The sequence below is a fragment of the Oncorhynchus keta genome, chromosome 37, assembly GCF_023373465.1.
Source record: "Oncorhynchus keta strain PuntledgeMale-10-30-2019 chromosome 37, Oket_V2, whole genome shotgun sequence".
Lineage (NCBI taxonomy): Eukaryota > Metazoa > Chordata > Actinopteri > Salmoniformes > Salmonidae > Oncorhynchus > Oncorhynchus keta.
Window position 1 is genome coordinate 21,101,521 of NC_068457.1, and position 18,896 is coordinate 21,120,416.

At 42.8% G+C, this 18,896-nt stretch overlaps 1 protein-coding gene across 1 annotated transcript; it reads right to left on the reverse strand.

The window, feature by feature from the left end:
- Positions 1-219: 219 nt before the first annotated feature.
- Positions 220-14,352, reverse strand: LOC118376970 (sodium/potassium-transporting ATPase subunit alpha-1). Its single transcript, XM_052499561.1, has 22 exons — positions 14,184-14,352; positions 8,378-8,494; positions 8,119-8,178; positions 7,009-7,212; positions 6,740-6,853; positions 6,510-6,644; positions 6,296-6,413; positions 5,724-5,992; positions 5,298-5,606; positions 4,753-4,887; positions 4,410-4,602; positions 4,085-4,260; positions 3,855-3,991; positions 3,480-3,630; positions 3,147-3,315; positions 2,902-3,056; positions 2,684-2,807; positions 1,839-1,984; positions 1,603-1,733; positions 1,408-1,509; positions 919-1,010; positions 220-477 (listed from the first exon to the last, which is right to left on the reverse strand). The coding sequence occupies exons 1-22, from the start codon at positions 14,193-14,195 to the stop codon at positions 449-451; spliced, it is 3,078 nt and encodes a 1,025-aa protein (XP_052355521.1). The 5' UTR covers positions 14,196-14,352; the 3' UTR covers positions 220-448.
- Positions 14,353-18,896: the final 4,544 nt, after the last annotated feature.

Consider the following 18,896-nt stretch of genomic DNA (forward strand, 5'->3'; position numbering starts at 1 on the left):
CATTCTGTACTACAATGACAGTGAACAACTAGCTGGTGTTCGTTGACTGCACACTGAAAGCAGTGCTCATGGTTAAAACAGAGATAGTAGAGAGACTCTCCAGGAAGGATAGGAAAAGAAGGACCTGAAGATCTGTTGATGCTGTGTTTATTCTGGAAAGTCTCCAAGTTGCAATGAGGAAACGTGCAAGCACACATGCACAAACCATACACACCAAAGTGGGAGCTGACTGAAAGTTTATTTATATTACTGTTAAAAACATGTATAAAATTGGTCCTGTTCCAGAAACAAGGCACACAATGTCAAATGTCTTGGTTCATCATCTCGATCTCAGTGTTTTAGTATCAAGCATTCCCTATATAAAAACACATCCACATTTTACAGAATTTAAAATTCCGAGCAGCAAGACAACCATGCAAGAACTTGAGCGATGCAAACGGGATGCTTTCTAGTAGTACGTCTCCCTCTCCACCCAACCTAAATCAGAGAAGATGGAAAACAGGATTTAGAGATCAATTACCTCTGGTAAAACAGGTGGACTAAGGAAGGCTGTAGCATACATAAACAATGCTCATGTTAACTATCCGTGTGTAGTTCAGACGATCACGGAGGAAGACAGTAAAGTGACCGACTAAATGCATTTTATAAAGCCCTTTTTACATTAGCAGTTGTCAATGGAGTGGACTAGACTCCCAAATGTGTCTGTGTCCACTGTCTTGCACATCTGAAATATTTGCTGCTGCTTAAAGATTTACAGACTTCGCTTGTTTGCCAGATAGTAAGGCTGCATATTTAGGTAGCCTTACTATCCTCCTGAGAACGAGGGAAAATCTGGTGGTTTTGAGAGCCAAACTGAGAACTTGTATGAACAAGTACAGCAGATGGTCACAGTAATAACTAAAAGGGATTTAGCCTCACCTCCTGGGCTGCGTCGGATGATCAGTTTTCGGATTTCATCATAAATAAAGATGAGGAGAGAGTATGGGAAGGCGCAGAACCACCAGCTGGGTCTAAGGAGAAAACAAAAACAACAGTTCTGAAATGACTCCAGACCAGAATACACCAAGAACAGATCTGAAATGACTCCAGACCAGAATACACCAAGAACAGATCTGAAATGACTCCAGACCAGAATACACCAAGAACAGATCTGAAATGACTCCAGACCAGAGTGCACCAAGAACAGATCTGAAATGACTCCAGACCAGAATACACAAAGAACAGATCTGAAATGAACAGAGTGCCGAACAGATTTGACTCCAGACCAGAATACACATAGCTAAATGACTCCAGATAGAAGTCCTCCAAGAGTTAAGCTATTTTTAGAAGTACTACAAATTATTTTTTGGTACTACAAATTATTTTATTAAGAGATGAAGTGTACCTAACTGAAGGGTCTTTACTTACTTGAGTGGGTACATTCTGAGGGCGATGCCCATCCCAGGACAGTAGGACAGGAAGGCGGCCAGGGCGGTCTCCTCAAACAGGCCGAAGATGAGAATCTTGTTCCTGAGGACAGAAGCAGCATTTAAAATCAAGTCATTTCTTTGACAACAAAAACTAACAACAGTCGATGCTCTTCAAAATGGCCACTGAACTCACCTCATTCCTTGTTGGAAGACTGAGTTCCTCCTGGTCTTACAGATGATCAAATCAGCCCACTGTACAACTACAATACTGGCGAAGAATGCTGTGTGGCAGGTGAACTCCACAATCTTTCTCTGTTCATAAGTCTGAGGGAAACAGTCAGCAACAGAGGGAGAAACCGTCAGCTAATCATCTAGAATCAGACCAAACAACAAGGCTTGTGAAAACCACATTGGTGTCTGCATACTCACCCACTGCTGGCCATAGCTATCCTCCAGGTCGTTGCAAAATTTGTTGTCCCAGTCCACACGAATACCTAGCAGTCTGGAGGGTAAGAACCCGTTCTCAGCAAGGATCACAAAGTATGTGAAGAACCCAGCCAAAGCCTGGATCATACCTATGGAGAGATGGGGAGACAGGATCAGGTGGGTGCATTTGTATCAGATTCTATCCATGTCATTCTGTCTGCTGGTTTTTCTATGTTGCATCAATCTCCATGATTTTTTTTTTCAAGTTTGATTGTCACATCACCGGACAGGTGCAGGAGAATGTGTTGTTTTACAGGGTCAGCCATAGTAGTAGGGTGCACCTGGAGCTTATTAGAGTTAACTGCCTTGCTCAAGGCACGGAGCAAAGATTTTCACCCTGTCGGCTCGGGTATTCGAACCAGCGACCTTTCAGTTACTGGGCCAACACTAACCGCTAGGCTACCTGCCGCCCTACAGTGATTCCCAAGGAGTATCACGTTGGTGGGAGAGGTTTGTGACCCATGATATGATGCAACCGCAGTATGTGAATCCTGTCCATATCAGTGTTTCCTCTTAAGGAAAGTCCCGCTCACATGGAAACCTCTTGTTTAAACCTATTTTTGGCTCCATCACCAAAGTGTGAAACATCCCATAATCACTCAGAGACCCCTTCTCTTATCACCAGGGAGGCTATTTCTGGCGCATACCCCACTTCCAGCTGATCTAAAAACCACCCAGTCAACTTAAGAGTTAGAATCCAGTTTGAGGTGTATGAGATGTTAATCTTTCATCTAAGAATGAAAATACTTTGTTTTGCGCAAGTAAGGCTTTGTGAAAAGCAGTCTTACCGATTTGACCGTAGGCTATGCTGATAAGTCTTTCGTTCACCAGTTTGTCTGTTTTGGAGTTTCTGGGCTGTCTCTTCATGATGTCACTCTCAGCAGCTTCGTAGGCCAGGGAGATGGCGGGGACCTGCAAAGTTGAGGACGATTTCAACAATTAGAATAAAACTGAACAGTAACCAAAGATTTAGAAAAGAAAAATCTTAAATCTACAAATTCCTTACCATGTCAGTTCCCAGGTCGATACAGAGGATGGTGACGGTTCCTAGGGGCAGTGGAATGTTGGCGATGATGAAGAAGAGGAAGGGTGTGATTTCTGGAATGTTACTGGTCAGGGTGTAGGCGATGGACTTCTTCAAGTTGTCAAAGATCAGACGGCCTAGGAAAGGTACATGCATAACGTTAGTGAAAATAATGCAGAATAGAAGGAACCCCAAACATTCTAAATCCACTGAAATGCTGCTTCTACCTTCTTCAACACCAGTCACGATGGAGGCAAAGTTGTCATCCAGGAGGATCATGTCTGCAGCCTGCTTGGAGACGTCAGATCCAGAGATCCCCATAGCAACACCGATGTCAGCCTTCTTCAGAGCAGGAGAATCGTTCACACCATCACCTGTCACAGCCACAATAGCACCCTGTGGATAAGTAGGAGAGGTGTTTGAGTCTATGGAGAGAGACGTCTAGAGAGAGAAAACCGGTAAACACATTTTTAATTTGAAAGGAATTTATCTACGCTACAGTCACTCTGTTTACCTCTCGTGAGATCGGCCTAGTGTCTTTAAGTTGAGCTGAATATTACCTGGCGCTGGCAGCCCTCCACGATAATAAGCTTCTGCTGAGGAGAGGTTCTGGCAAACACAATCTCTGTGTGATATTTCAGGATGTCGTCCAACTGTTCAGCGCTCAGGTCCTTGAGGTCACCGCCATGAACCACACAGGCCTTGGCATCCCTGTGAAAAATGTACCCTTTATTTTATGGGAAATCCCATTAATATGAAGAGATTTCTATAATGTCTATAAGCGCTCATGAGAAGGACCTGACATTCAAGCTTGAATAAAATCTTTGAAAAAGGACTTCAAAAATGAAAAATGTAGAAACTACAAGGGTTTTACTGTTGTTTCCAATAACGCAACTTTTTTTAAATATATATATATTTTTTTATTCGCAACATACCTAGGGTCAACTTCATTGACTGGAATGTTCAGACGAGCAGCAATGTCCTCAACAGTCTCGTTTCCTTCAGAAATGATGCCCACACCCTTAGCAATGGCCTTAGCAGTGATGGGATGATCACCAGTGACCATGATAACCTAAGGGAAGGAAGGGAAGAGGAGTGGTCTGATCACAGTGGCTGCTATGTGGATTGACTGAAGAGTCTTGTGTTTAGTATGATATTGCCATACCTTGATTCCAGCACTCCTGCACTTTCCCACAGCATCAGGCACAGCAGCACGGGGAGGGTCAATCATGGACATTAGGCCAACGAAGCACAGATTCTCAGTTGGGAAGTTCACCTCTTCACAATCAAACTGGAAGCCCTCAGCGAACTGGTCATCAGGGAGCTGGAAATGACAGAACCCTAGACAGATACAAAATTGTGAAAATGTGAATTGAAAAAGGGAGCAAAAGCACAATTTTACACCTCACATTGGATCATTTGACAACACAGATGGAATAACAAAAATACAGTAGTATTGGCTAGTGATGACTGAAATAAATGACTATTACCTAGCACTCGCTCTCCCAGACCACCCAGTTCCATGTAGGCGTTCTGGAAAGAGTCCTTCATCTCGTCATCCAGAGGCTGTTCTTTGCCCTGGATCAAAATGGTGGAGCAGCGGTCCAGAATCCTCTCAGGGGCTCCCTTCATCACCAGCAGATGCTTGGACTCACCCTCATTCTTGTTCAGGTGAACGGAGAGCTAAGGGATAAAATTATAGGAGCAGCCATTTTGAAAACAGATTACCAGAATAGGCATAACCATATTGATCTCTGTGCCAAAGGGAAGGGTTTAAGACTTATTGAAAACTTATTTGCCAATATTTAATGTGGCAGGGTGCCATTGCCCTACCTGGTATTTGTTGGTGGAGTTGAATGGGATTTCAGCAACCTTGGTGTACTGGTCTCTCATGCCTTGCACAGACCCACAGCACAGCTCAATACACTTCAGCAGGGCAGACTCTGAGGCATCACCAGCCACATCTCTCTGTGAGAGGGAAACGAGTAGGCAGATGAAGTGGACGTGGTACGCCGCTGGCGCACTCTCTTTCACACACTAGCACTTCCAAGTGGCCCAAATCATTAAAATGCCCTCCATCAATTTAAACAGACTGAATGAAAATGAAATCTTTGTAGATTGATCCTGGTAGAAGACAAAGACCGTGACAAAGAGAAACTGAAAATAAGGGGTGAAATTAAGTGTGGTAATCACAGCTAGTCCAAGGTGAGATGATTAATGGCTGAGGCAATATGAGGCATTCGGGTGACAGGGGAGGAATTACAGAAGGTTAAAGACAACCCTGTTGAGCCTTTTCAGAGGCATTACATGCTGAACTCCTGTCGATAACTCCATGTGTATACGGTTGTCAATTCACTCTGGGGAAATGAGGCACTTACTTTAAGGATAGGAATACCGCTCTGTTCTGCCAGGAAGACTGCACGGTTACACAGGCCAGCGACTCTAGCCAGGGCAGCCCAGGTGGCAGAGCTCCTGTCGAAGGAGGTACCGCTCTGGTTCTCTGTGGTGTCAGCCTCATGGATCTGGTTGTCGAACCACATGTGAGCAACGGTCATTCGGTTCTGAGTCAGGGTTCCAGTCTTGTCAGAGCAAATGGTGGAGGTGGAGCCCAAGGTCTCAACAGCTTCGAGATTCTTCACCAGGCAGTTCTTCTTGGCCATACGCTTGGCAGTCAGAGTTAAACACACCTACGGAGAAAGCCAGAAGCCACTCAACATGTCTGTCGAGCAAAATTGGCAATGTACTGGTTTTTGGAGCAATATCAGAAGTGTCTGGGGGGGGCACTCCCGAAAGACCGTACTCACAGTTACAGTGGCCAGGAGACCCTCAGGCACGTTAGCAACAATGATTCCGATGAGGAAGATGACAGCTTCCAGCCAAGAGTATCCGAGGATGAGGGACAGGACAAAGAAAGACATGCCCAGGAAGACGGCCACACCGGTGATGATGTGGATGAAGTGCTCAATTTCAATAGAGATTGGGGTACGTCCGACTTCCAGGCCAGAGGCGAGGGTAGCAATACGACCCATAACAGTGCGGTCACCAGTGTTGATGACAATACCTCTGGCAGTTCCTGCAGGAAATAACATGCAGACTTCATTTAACAATCATGCCATCATATTGACTACTGTTTAACAGCACAGTTGACAGTGATTCAACCTCAGAAATGGTGGACATACTTTATACAGCAACAGGACTTCATCGAAGCTATCCCAGTCATGGTTTGTTTTATTTAATTTATTTGCCAGGGACCATGTACAACATGCCCTTGTACCAGATTTAGCTAGATTCCTAATTTTTAATCTGTGGTCCCTGGGCAGAATTTATTTTTATTTGGTTTGTTTCTCATCTGAGCAACTCTGCTCTGTTAAAGTACCTTCAACACAGTTGGTAGAGAAGAAGGCAATGTTCCTCGTCTCCAGGGGGTTGTCATTGGAGTAGTCCGGAGTACGGGTCTGGGGCTCAGATTCACCAGTGAGGGAGGAGTTGTCCACCTGAGTGGAGAGGGAATTAGATTAATACAATAATGAATGGCACGGACATGGGCGGAACGTGACGTATTTGGAGCAAGGGGATTTTAAAGTACCCACTTTGCAACCGCTGGCAGAGATGATTCTCAAATCGGCCGGAATCCTATCTCCACCTTTCACCTCCACCAGATCTCCAACCACCACTTGTTGAGCGTTGATGTTCATCTTCTCACCGTCACGGACAACCAGGGCTTGCTACAAGGTAGAGGACACAACCAGATTCATCTTTAAATGTAACAATAAAAGGGGAAAAAACGCCTTCAAAAGAAGTGTTTCTAAAACAGCAGTACCTGTGGGACCAGGTTCTTGAAGGAGTCCATGATCTTTGAGCTCTTGGCCTCTTGGTAGTAGGAGAAACAGCCAGTAACAATGACAACAGCAGAGAGTACGACACCCAGGTACAACTGTGTGGGACGAAGATGCAGAACGTGTTAGAATTAAGTTAACTAACTCTCCCGCACAAACACCAGTGCAAAAGAACTACAAAACCCAAGCATCATCTGCTTTCAATTCCATCACAATGTCAATAAAATCAACATTCTTCATCTTGGAATCTTACGTTATCATTGGCCGGCTCATCCTCCATGGCTGCCTGGATTCCGTAGGCCAGGAAGCAGAGGAGAGCGCCAGTCCACAGCAGCATGGAGAACCCGCCAAACATCTGCTTGCAGAACTTCACCCACTCAGGGGTAGTGGGAGGAGGGGTCAGGGAATTGGGGCCATCACGGGCAAGGTTCTCAGCAGCCTTAGCACTGGATAACCCCTGAGGAAATACAAAATTGGTTGTGTTACTTTACATGTCGAGACCTCAAATTAAGATGCTGTAGGAGGATACTTAATTTTAAAAGAATGGGTGCTTCCCTCCCACCCAACCTTTTAAGGGTATACCATTATCGACCCTTGCTTTTTAAAAATCAAGTATTTTGCTATATCTAGGTACACCCCCCCCCATTCTTGAGATTCTCTTTCACGGCACGTGATAAGGAGAGAGGAAGCAAATTGTCAACACAATAATATCTCTCTGCGAGGTCTGTCAGTGGCATAGACACTGCAGGGCCAAGTCATAACTCTAATTTCACATAAGGCAGAGAAACAAGTCAATGGGGCTCTGGAGAGAGTCGAGGTGCTGACAGTTGCCAGGCAACTCGCTGCAAACAATGAAAACAGTGCCATCTACTCTGCTGGGATCGAGTGCATCCTAAATCTGGGCTGAGGTGCTATGAGCCTGCTGCTTGTGAATTATTCAAAAGGACCACTCGGCTGCGCTGCTAGGTTTGGAGGTAGTAATCTACTATTCCCCTTCATCTCCAAATCATGATCAAGAGTCCATTTGCATGGATGTAAAAGAGGGATAAAGCATCTCATATTGCCTCCTCCAATTGCCTTGGATATTTGTCACATCCAAGTCAATGATAACCCCTTTCTTCCACGGTTTAATAATTGGAAGAGATCCCAAGAGTCCGAAACCCATAACTTGAGCAGAACTTTGAAGTCCATCACTTGACTTAATTTTTCTATTCAATAATTGAAACTATTCGAATTGAGGAGAACCGAACTGAATTGCCTTCCAGCTGTGGTCGATAAGTAACTAGTTTGTTAACAGAAAACAGTGCAGAGGAGATGAATGAATTGCCAACTGAAATGAAAATGAGTGAAGCTCCAGACTTACCCTACTAAGGTCGGTGCCATATTTGCGGTTGAGCTCATCCAGGGTCAGTTTATGGTCATCCTATGGGACAGAGATTAGGAACATGTCACTGACAATCGTATTGCACTGCACTTCGACACCATCGAGATAAACATACAGTACAGTACATGCAGCTTGACACCAAGTCAGTGACATCAACACACGAGTGACCAATACTTGTGATTTAAAGATGAACTTCCCAGGTCCTGAAAGAGAAAGAAAGTGAGAGAAGCCGACTCACCAGATCAACTTCCTTTTTCAACTCATCCATGTCCCTCTCCTTCTTCATGGCCTTGGCATTCTTCTTCTTGCCTCCCTGCTCAGAGGTCGCCGCCAGCTCATACTGTTCCCGTCCTTCCTACAGAGAGGGCAAGAAAAGATAGTTAGGAGCGATAAGAAAAATATATATACAAACACATAATAGAATAGGTAGAAAGAGGCCCTTTAGAGCTCTGCCCGAAAAAATAAAATCGTCACCCAACTCAAGCCCCTGATACAGAATCTGCTTATAGTATAGTTTCCCATAGTGTTTCCGAGGCATTAATAAAACCCAAGTCTGGGGGCCCAACTCTTGAAAAGGTCATTCATTGAGTCAATTAGAGAAGCACTCATTTGAACAAAGGAGAAAAATGCTCATTTTCAGTTACAAATGACTTACCAGAAGTCACCCAACAACTTGTGGGTTATTGATGTAGCATTGTTCTACTGAACATAAGCCCAGTTATCATTTACAAAACAAACGTGACCTGGACAGGTATGGTGCAACAAGTACAAAGATAGTTGTGGCTGTCCCTTTTGGACTATCTAAAAGGCTTTCACCTTTTAGAGTCTACGACCTGTGCTAGATAATTACTTTCACTACTCAGCAGAAGAAACTCAGATGTTTGAAAATGGCATCTGTGAAGTTCATGAGGAATGCTTAATGAACAATCAGGTCACAGACCGTCACTTTGCACAACTGCGTCAATAAGGAGAGCTGTGGGAGGGGTGGGGCTGAGGGTCATTTCAACATACTCCACTGCAATCCAGGAATATCAGACCCTATGTCACAATACTTTGTCCAGAATAGGGGCAAAATTATCTCTCCAGAGGGGAAAGGTGCACACCGTTGGCTCGGTTGTCTTGAATACACACAGAACTTTCTTCCTCTGGAGTCATCTCATTGTGAAAGTCCAAAATAACCCTGGCACCTCACCTTCTGCAGACACATTGTTCATTCACTCTTCCCTTTCTCCATTATCAAATCGGTCACTTTTGGGAAGAGGACAAAGACCTGTTGAAGAATGCGCGTCAGCTAGACGGCTGAAGAGGGGAGGGTGTTGGGACACTGCGGTAACAGGATAACGCACAGTACCAGATAAACATCGGTAAGGCAGTTAGTGATCATAAATGATTCAGGTTCTACTGGTGTTCAGAAGTGTTTTGGCTGTGGGGGAGAGAGCTCTACATGCTTCTCTTGATTTGACACTATGAGGTTACACAAAAGCTGCTTGACTCTAAGCAAGACAGTTCCTGGTTCAGAATGTGATCCCCAAGTCACAGGGGCTTGACTGATAATTAAACTTTGTTGTTTGGTTACAACGGAATCCAACATTAGGGGTCCTACCAGTGTTTTTGTTGCTGCTGGAACAGTAAAGGGTAGAGGTGGAACGACAAGTCCTGCTGGAGTCTTCCGGGCCCTCAAGGAATCTGTTGTCGCAGTCCCCTGTTGTCTTTTTATTAGTTGACAGGCACACAGACTTGCCCTTCTTGAAAATGCACCCCCCCCCACTAATACTATTTAGAAATATCACTTTTACTTTCCCAATAGTGCACACATCCGTTATTACCACAATGAAGCAAGGGAGGGAGGATGCTGTTTTGATAGTATTACTCAGCTGTCTCTCAAACGAAACAGGAAGCTACGGCACTGAAAACAGGAAAAAAAGTGTGGATGTCAACAATTGTGTGGAATCTCTCACAAGACCAATCATGCAAAAACAACAGTTGTCCCACTACAAGTCTGAGAACAATGAGGCTTTGTACCTCTATAGAGAACCACGTAAAAACATTACTGAAAAATGGGGCAGAGAAATAGATCTTTAAAGTGACTTTATTTTGGACAGACTTTATTTTGTATAGTCATGGAATTTATTCAGAACCTCTTAGCAAAACACTTAAGATACCAGGCTTACCGCATTCTTATATGGGATTACTGTAATGGTTTGATCTGGGAGTGGGAGCAACACCACTGTGGTAAACATGGCTTGGGTCTGAATACCATTTCTCCCATAGTTCAGAGTAGTATATTCAACAACGTAATCGTTCTCATGAACGTTGCATATGGGAGTGAGTGTAATTAGTCTGGGACAGAAAGAGAAACAACTATGTGTGAAAGAGAGTGCAAGAACGCAGGGTGGGTGGAGAAGGGGGTGAAGCCGGCAAGACATCTTTCCAAGAGGACAGAAAGTTTGAAAGAACAACTGTCCTCATAAAAACAACAGCGATAGACAGAACAGAGCCTCAGTGAGACGAGGGGCCTCTCACTTTTACGCTAAAACACCACCACCGCCAGATCAACAAAAGTTCATAAGAGGCGGTCGAGCGGGTGCATATTTTACAGCCAGGGTCGAATTCCTGTGAACACCATTCCTGGTTCTGTACATGTGCCAAATACAAAAGCTGCTCACTTAAGCATATTGGCTCCTCCTCGCCCTGGGACTTTGCCCCGTTGCTACAGGCGACATAACCACACCTCTCAGATATCTGAATGGACCGAGTCACATGTTACTCTCCTCCCCCTTTTCTCCCCCTCTCTTCAGTTCAGAAAAAAGTTCATTTATTCACAAGAAACGCATTTAAAACTCCCACCACGTCCACTGGAAGAGTCGGTTTTCCCACAGAACAAAAGATGGTGAATGCCTGGGTTTCTCCTTAAGACCCCAGGAACCACAGTTAAAAGCAGAATACGAATCAATGGGATGCAACTTCCTTTATTGCGCTAGTCTGAAATGTAGGTTAGAACAGAATGCACGTGGCTATTGCGAAATGCCGATTGTGAATAGGCCTATGGGACAAACTTTTTTTTTTTTTTTACAATTCCCTATGCAGTTGGAACAAATCAAAATTACAGTGGAGGAAACAGAAGGTGTAATAATGTGTGGAACTCTCCATAATGTTTAGGCAGCTAAGCCAAATGAGCAGAGAGGGAGATCGAGCAGGAGAGAGAAAGGGGCAGTGGGGGTGAGATGTGTTCTCTGTCACAGAGATGGGGTGGCGTGTGACAAAAGGGATGCCTAATACATAGTGACTGTCGAGCGGAAAGAATGTGAAATCCTCAGGAGAGAGAGAAAGCAAAAAAAAATGTTTTAAAGAGCGCTAGAGAGCAGGTCTCTTGGTTCCACAGTGGACCCCCGGGGGGAAATAATGGTCAGCTGAGGCCACAACCTGATAGTAGCTCAGAGATGGAACACTGGAGAGAAATAAAATAACTCCCAAATTACTTCACCATATAAAAAGGCCTTGTTTTGGACATATTCTAGGCCTCATTTGTTTACAGTGGAGATTTTCCACAAGCCACTTTCCATCACACTCAGTGGTGGAATCTTTAAAACAAATGACACCACCCCCCCCCCCCTTGATGAAAGATGGCGAGAAAAGAAGTGGTAAAACGAAGAAAGAATGCACCCTAATAACATTACAGGAAAACAGCCTTGTTTTCAGATCACAGTTTATTTTGAGAGATGGAAACAATAGCCATAGTATTCCATTTCGGGAAGGAACTTTTGGGCGTTTCAATTTGTTGACAGTGAGCAGTTGTATCCTATCATACCTCTTGATTTTACATTTCATTACAGAAAAACTGAATTTTTCCTCCATCTGCCATTCAACCAGTTCAGAAAAATTCTGCTAGCTCCCTCTGAACAATGATGACAATGCAGCAACTGGTGCCTCATCTTCAGAGCGGTCTCATATACCTCACCACTCTAACCAACCCTTTGCTCCCGCCAGCCCTATGTCACCCTCATTCTCTCCCTGTACCTCTCACTCCCCCCTCTCTCATCCCTCTCTGCGGTCTCCTGGAAATCATTAGTCCGGCTGTCCAAGCATCTGTGCCTATTGTGCGTGTACTGGACCAGAGCTCTGAGAAGAGGACAGAAGGGGTGGGGGCAGAGCAGAGTGTTCACCACCATACAGGGAAAGAATCCAGAACATGGAGGTTTGCTGTTCTGCATTCACATCATAGAACCAATCTGTCTCTCTAGTCACCCCTCTCTTACTGTAGCTGTGAATGCATCATTTATCACTGTGCCCGTGTGATCCGTTGCCCAGCAAGGAGTGGCGAGCCTTTTATATGATGCTATTAACCTCCCCGATATCCCACCAGTCTGCCATACAGTACCCAAATACAGGAGTCACAGGTAGGTAGCTGTATATATAAAACATCAAATAAAAATCACCCCAATAATTTAGACATTTTCCATCACCATAAAATTGCAGGTAGTTATTTAGACAGGCGTGATGACAAAAACCCTATTGACTAAGGATTGCCCATTAAAAAAACCCACTTAATTCTACAAGTCTAGAACAATATGCCTCGATATGAGATGAATATACAACACATCTAGTGTATTGAACAGCATTGGAGCAACTAGGAGATTATTTGTCTTGGATCGATTTGTATCAAATTTAATAAAAACGATTGTTTTTTGGAAAAGCGATTACTTTCATTAATACATGAGGGGGCTGTAGTTGATGGAAGTCTTCCCAGAGACACATTGTAGGCCTATCTGAACATTCGCAGAATGTGGGTTACATAAGAAATGTCATACACAACCATATGCCAAATCCATATACAACAATTAAGCCTTATGTGGAATACATTTATTTTTTAAAGAGATTTTGCAGGTGCTCAAATGTTATCAAGGAACAGTTCTGTATTTTCCCCAGAGTCAGATGACCTCGTGGACACCATTGTTGGGTCTCTGCGTCCAGTATTACGAAAGTTAAAGGTATTTTCGTGAGCCAATGCTAACTAGAGTTAGCGTGTTCCCATATATTTCAAGTCATTGCGCTAACGCTAGTTAGCAATTTCCTTCAAACTGAACGCAGACATAAAAATGGTATCCACGAGTTCGTCTAACTCTGGGGAAGTAGATAAGGGCATCCTGCTCAAATCCAGAACTATCCTTTTAAGCAACCAAAGTACATTATTCCAAATTAGGCCATCTACAGAAAAACTACATTCAACGAGCATGACAAAAACAAATAAACACCGACGACTTTGGCGCATGGTTGATATTGTGAATGGGGTGGACTAGGGTTATTATTCCATTTATGAAGAACAGACTTTCGCAACAGCCGACAGTCGCAACTACATTTAACCAATTGATTACGAATCTGAATATTACCTATATTTCTCAATGGGGAACAAAATTCAGTCAAGCGGGTTACAAGTCACCATGAAAGACTCATTGAAACAAAGACCATCACTTATATTCAGAAGTGGGCTTACAGGCTCTGTATGGCCGTGTATCTCAAAGTAACACAAGTTACAATATAGCATGTCTGCCTCCACTTCCCGCAACTCGAATTTAAACAGACCACGCTATATTTGTAGCCACCTTCCCGGCACTTTACTTGGCTGAAAATTAACATTGTATCAATCTTCAAACTTGTCTTACACCGCCAATTCTATCATCGTAGCGCTTACACGCTTTTCTCATTGGCGACTAGATCAAAGCTAACCAACCTGTGGATCTTCAGTATCAATGTAAAAACAACACATTTTTAACCCTAACTGACACTCGATCAAGACACGTTATGAAAGCAACTTTTGTTCAGCCTACAAAATGCGGAAGTCACTTTCCCATCGCAGGCATTTTGAAAGAAAAATGCGGCCATCTACGTACATGTGATCATTTGAAAACAACTTCGACTGTATTATCTTTTTTTAATTGATACCACTTTTGACAAGTAGTCTACCATTAAGAATTGCGTAAATTAGGCTACAGTAGCATTTCATGGAGGAGCCGGAATGTGAAGATGGAAAGAAAAAGCGCACTTACTCCACGTCCCATGTTTGCAGTTTTGTGGAGGAAAAATAAAGTTATTGAACAATCAAATCCCAATTTACTTAAAAACTAATTGAAAAATGTATTGCCCCTGGATGTGCCCTTATCCACACGTGTCACTCCTACCGGACACGCATCCAAGCTCCCCGTTTCATTAAAAGGTCCAATACTTATATACAGTGTTTCTTTCGATCGTGACGTATGCACTTTTTGCCATGGTAACATGGAATGGAGGGGCGGAGTCCCCATTATTGAATGTTTTACGATTATCGGCCTTCATAAAGTAGATTGAATCCAATGGACTGGTAGTCTCTGTAACTTCAAATATTTATGAAGTCACTTGGTCTCTTTTGTGCAGGCTTATTCATATTAGGATGATATCTCTCACCACTCATATTCATAATGGATACTAACCCATCCTCAATCCTCTTTAAACCTATCCTCAATCGTCTTTAAGAATAATCTGCGTGTTTTGTTTGTCCCTTTTCTCTTAATTTCCACATAGATTTAAGAATGAACATAATTTAAACACACACAAACACACTCTATTTCTGTCTCTCTCTCAATCACTCTCTCTTCATTCCTTATTTTAAACTCATTTATGGAAAGCGATAATTTTTGTGTAAACTCCATCACGGGTCTTTAGGAAGTTTAAACTTGAACGAACCAGGCCGTTAAAAACCTTTAGGATGTAAACTTCCCCTCCTGACCCTGTCATGAACACTTTGTGGACAATGTGACCTTCTCAGAATGAATGGAAGTCTGGCAGCTTGTTGCATCTACAAATTATTAACTCTTTAACTTAGGGATCCTAACCATTAACCCCGTCTCAAGGTTCTGTTTTATGTCTTAACTTCACCCTTCAGTTTGGACTCCAGTAGGAGTGCTGATCTAGGATCAGTTTGTCTTTTAGATCATAGTGAATAATATTATATGGACAGATCCTAGATCTCCTACTCTGAGGTGCTTTGTGGATACGGAACCAGGTATTTCACTGCAGAACCAGACAGGCAGATTCAACCACATGTCTAGGATTCAACCACATGTCTATAGGTCACTGTAATTAGTGGAGCATTCTACCCGTGTTAGATATAATAGAATAGTATAGAACAACATCTTTATTGTCCACCCACATATCAACTTTTCCCTTTGGCTTCACCCTACAATAAGACAATCGAAAATTGTGTTAATAATGAGCATTACATACAAACTCTAATGAAAACACATTCACTCAGACACTGACTTTTCCCCCACCACCGACAGGTCAACTAAAGTCAAAGAAAACTATTTGAAATGCTAATTATATTGAATTTAATATTTTTTATACACAAGACTTTGCTTAATGATTCATGCCGATGTACAGTATCATCTAGGACGGACTTGCTGTGCCCAAGAAGCTGCTTGAATGCGTTTGCATGAATTTTACTTGGAGAGACTTGGTGGACAGATGGACAGACAGCGGAACACTTAGGCACAGTGTGTGTGTGTGTGTGTGTGTGTGTGTGTGTGTGTGTGTGTGTGTGTGTGTGTGTGTGTGTGTGTGTGTGTGTGTGTGTGTGTGTGTGTGTGTGTGTGTGTGTGTGTGTGTGTGTGTGTGTGCATGTTCAAAGACGGAACTAAAAATATCTCAAATTGTATATACAAGCTGTGAGCCGATCCTATAAATGAGTTACCATGGAAACTATCACGTTCCTGTCCCCACAGATCGAGTAAAAGGAAGCGCCTCTCTCTTTATCTGCATAATGCCCCCTAGCGGGGAAGAAAAAACAGTCAAAAAGTTGGTTTCAGAGTAGGATGAAGCTGTCCCTAGTAGGCCTATAGACTGATCTAAGGTCAGCTTTGCATTTGACCCATACGCAAACACAGGCCAAAAAATACAGGCTCTCTTTCATATAACAGCACCATTGTTTTGGTTGAAGTTGCTCCCTTTTCACTGTATACATCAAACAGCAGGTGATAATAGGTTCCTTTTCAGTCGGTACCTTCGGTAAAACAACTATGGGGAGTAGCACTTTCGCGACTTCCATTGAAGAATTCAAATCACGGCTAACAAGGCCAATGAAATCCGCGCCTCGCTGGAAGCCTTGGCTTCCACAGATGATAAGCCTGAGGCTCAGATTCATTCCTTCAATTCTTCCGCACTTTACCTCGATGTGAGCAGGAACGATTCAAGCTACTAAAAACAAAATGTTTTGGAACACAAGACTATCTGACTTTGCACCAACTAAACTGGCAGCTCACTGTGTGCGCAATAGATGTGGTAGAGAGGTCAATGGAACTCGACCAAAACAATGGAAAGTGATGGAAACGCATGGGGGAAAGATGCCATGAGGAAAAGATCCTGAATCTCCTCATTGCCCCCTGGAAAATTTGCCTACATTTGGGCTATTGTTTATATTTTTATTACACACTATGTTGAGGTATAAATCGGAGTACAATGCTGTACTGTACTGTATATTTTGAGTCCTACAAAAAATGTAACAAAGCGCCTCTGCAAAGCCCTCACTCTGTCACTCAAACTTATTCCAGTATCTGTGTGTGTGTGTGTGTGTTTGTGTGTGTGTGTGTGTGTGTGTGTGTGTATGTAGGATACCTTCCCCTCCCCCTCCGAAGCATAAGCCATTGTAGCCTACTGACATTACATAATTAGAGAAGAATGGATTCACTTTTTCAATGCTAGTTAAGGATACTATAGTTATCAGCTTTCACGTGTTTTTATTTTCATTCTGGTTCCACTCTGCACACACAAGCTTGTTGGCTAGCTAGCTAGCTCTGGTCCAACATTAAGCTAACTCTCGGAAGTTCAAAGACATTCAACGTTCCTTCATAGAAGCTGCTCCTCCGTAGGTATAAACGATTCAAGCTAAGCTTCCTCCTCCACCCTCTCTCGCTCTCCCCCAAACCGCAAAATTTCAGTCACATCTCGCACCCTATACTTGTCTGTCCAATGCATGTAAATAACTATAGCTTGCCCCTCCATAGCAAGCTCCTCTATCCGCACTGATTGGTGAAGTAACTTAATGTTGAGCTAAATGGTTTTTTTTTATTAATTGTAAACCGTTACTTTTTGGGGGTTTGAACCGGTTCAGAACTTTATTTTGCTGGTCGGAACAGTGGAACGGACCGGATTCTTTCTTTTTTTTCAGAACCAAACGATTGGAAAATAATTTTGGGTTCCAACCACTACTTTTAATCCTACACTGTGATGTCACAGAGCATTTTCCAGGACCTTTCTTCTTATCTTATTAACCGCAGATCATATAAATGTACTGTTTTCACATACAGTATGTAGACTCTGGTATGGTGCTGGAGATAATGAATATGAAGTTGAAAAGGGTCGGAATTGGCCTTTAAGAAAGCACTAAACGTTCCATGAACCAATGTCTCATTCATAACTGGATAATAAAGCCTGTATCCAGCTTTTAGTTTTTAGTGAATATCATTCAGTCAGAAAGGCCCTTAAGATAATTGAGGATAGGGGCTCAAACAGAGGAGAGAGGGTAATCAAATACGGCCAGATGGAATCCTTGACAAATAGCTTTGGCATACCAATACCTTTTCACCATTGTGTGCATGTGTTCCATATGACTCATTGTTTTGAAGCCATATTTGGCTTGACTTCAATGGATTTCACATGTTTGTTTGCAAGTGTTTTCATATTTCCATTCTCTCATTGTTTGTCTGGCCTAGTAATCATATATAATCATAAACCTACCTCACATACCCTCCCTCAACCTTGCTGTTGTCAGCATCAAAACAAAACAACTGATCCATCTGTGTCACAAGCCTTGTGTTTTCTATCTATAACTATAGGGAGGGAGTTTTAGAATGTTATTTTAGGTGTTCTATTTTGGAATCCGACAGTTCAATAAGGATAACAGTGTTCAGAATTTCAACAGAGTATAAAATGTTCAATCCTAAATTATCAAGTGCTTAAAGGTCCAGTGCAGTCAAAAATGAGATATTCCTTAGTTTTATTCCTTTGTTTTAGGTTGGAATAATACTGTGAAATTCTGAAAAGTATGATAATGCCATTTAAGTTTAAGAGCTATTTGAAAAGACTACCTGAAATGTCAGCCTGTTTTGGTGGTATGGAGTTTTGGCCTGCTTGGTGACACCATGTGGTAAAATAATAATAATAATAATAATATTTAAACTTTATTTAACCAGGTAGGCAAGTTGAGTTCTCATTTGCAACTGCGACCTGGCCAAGATAAAGCATAGCAATTCGACACATACAACAACACAGAGTTACACATGGAATAAACAAAACATAGTCAATAATACAGTAGAACAAAAGAAAACAAAAAGTCTATATACAGTGAGTGCAAATGAGGTAAGATAAGGGAGTTAAGGCAATAAATAGGCCATGGTGGTGAAGTAATTACAATATAGCAATTAAACACTGGAATGGTAGTTGTGCAGAAGATGAATGTGCAAGTAGAGATACTGGGGTGCAAAGGAGCAATATAAATAAATAAATACTGTATGGGGATGAGGTAGGTAGATGGATGGGCTGTTTCCAGATGGGCTATGTACAGGTGATCTGTGATCTGCTCTGACAGCTGGTGCTTAAAGCTAGTGAGGGAGATATGAGTCTTCAGCTTCAGAGATTTTTGCAGTTCGTTTCAGTCATTGGCAGCAGAGAACTGTAAGGAAAGACAACCAAAGGAGGAATTGGCTTTGGGGGTGATCAGTGAGATATAC

What these genes read in the sequence shown, in the direction of transcription:
- LOC118376970 (XM_052499561.1), bottom strand. An exon ending in GTCAATGAAGTTGACCCTAG is followed by an intron (nt 3,631 to 3,854) that starts GTATGTTGCGAA and finishes CATTTTTCACAG; the next exon opens with GGATGCCAAGGCCTGTGTGG. An exon ending in CTCAGAATGTACCCACTCAA is followed by an intron (nt 1,011 to 1,407) that starts GTAAGTAAAGAC and finishes TTTTCTCCTTAG; the next exon opens with ACCCAGCTGGTGGTTCTGCG.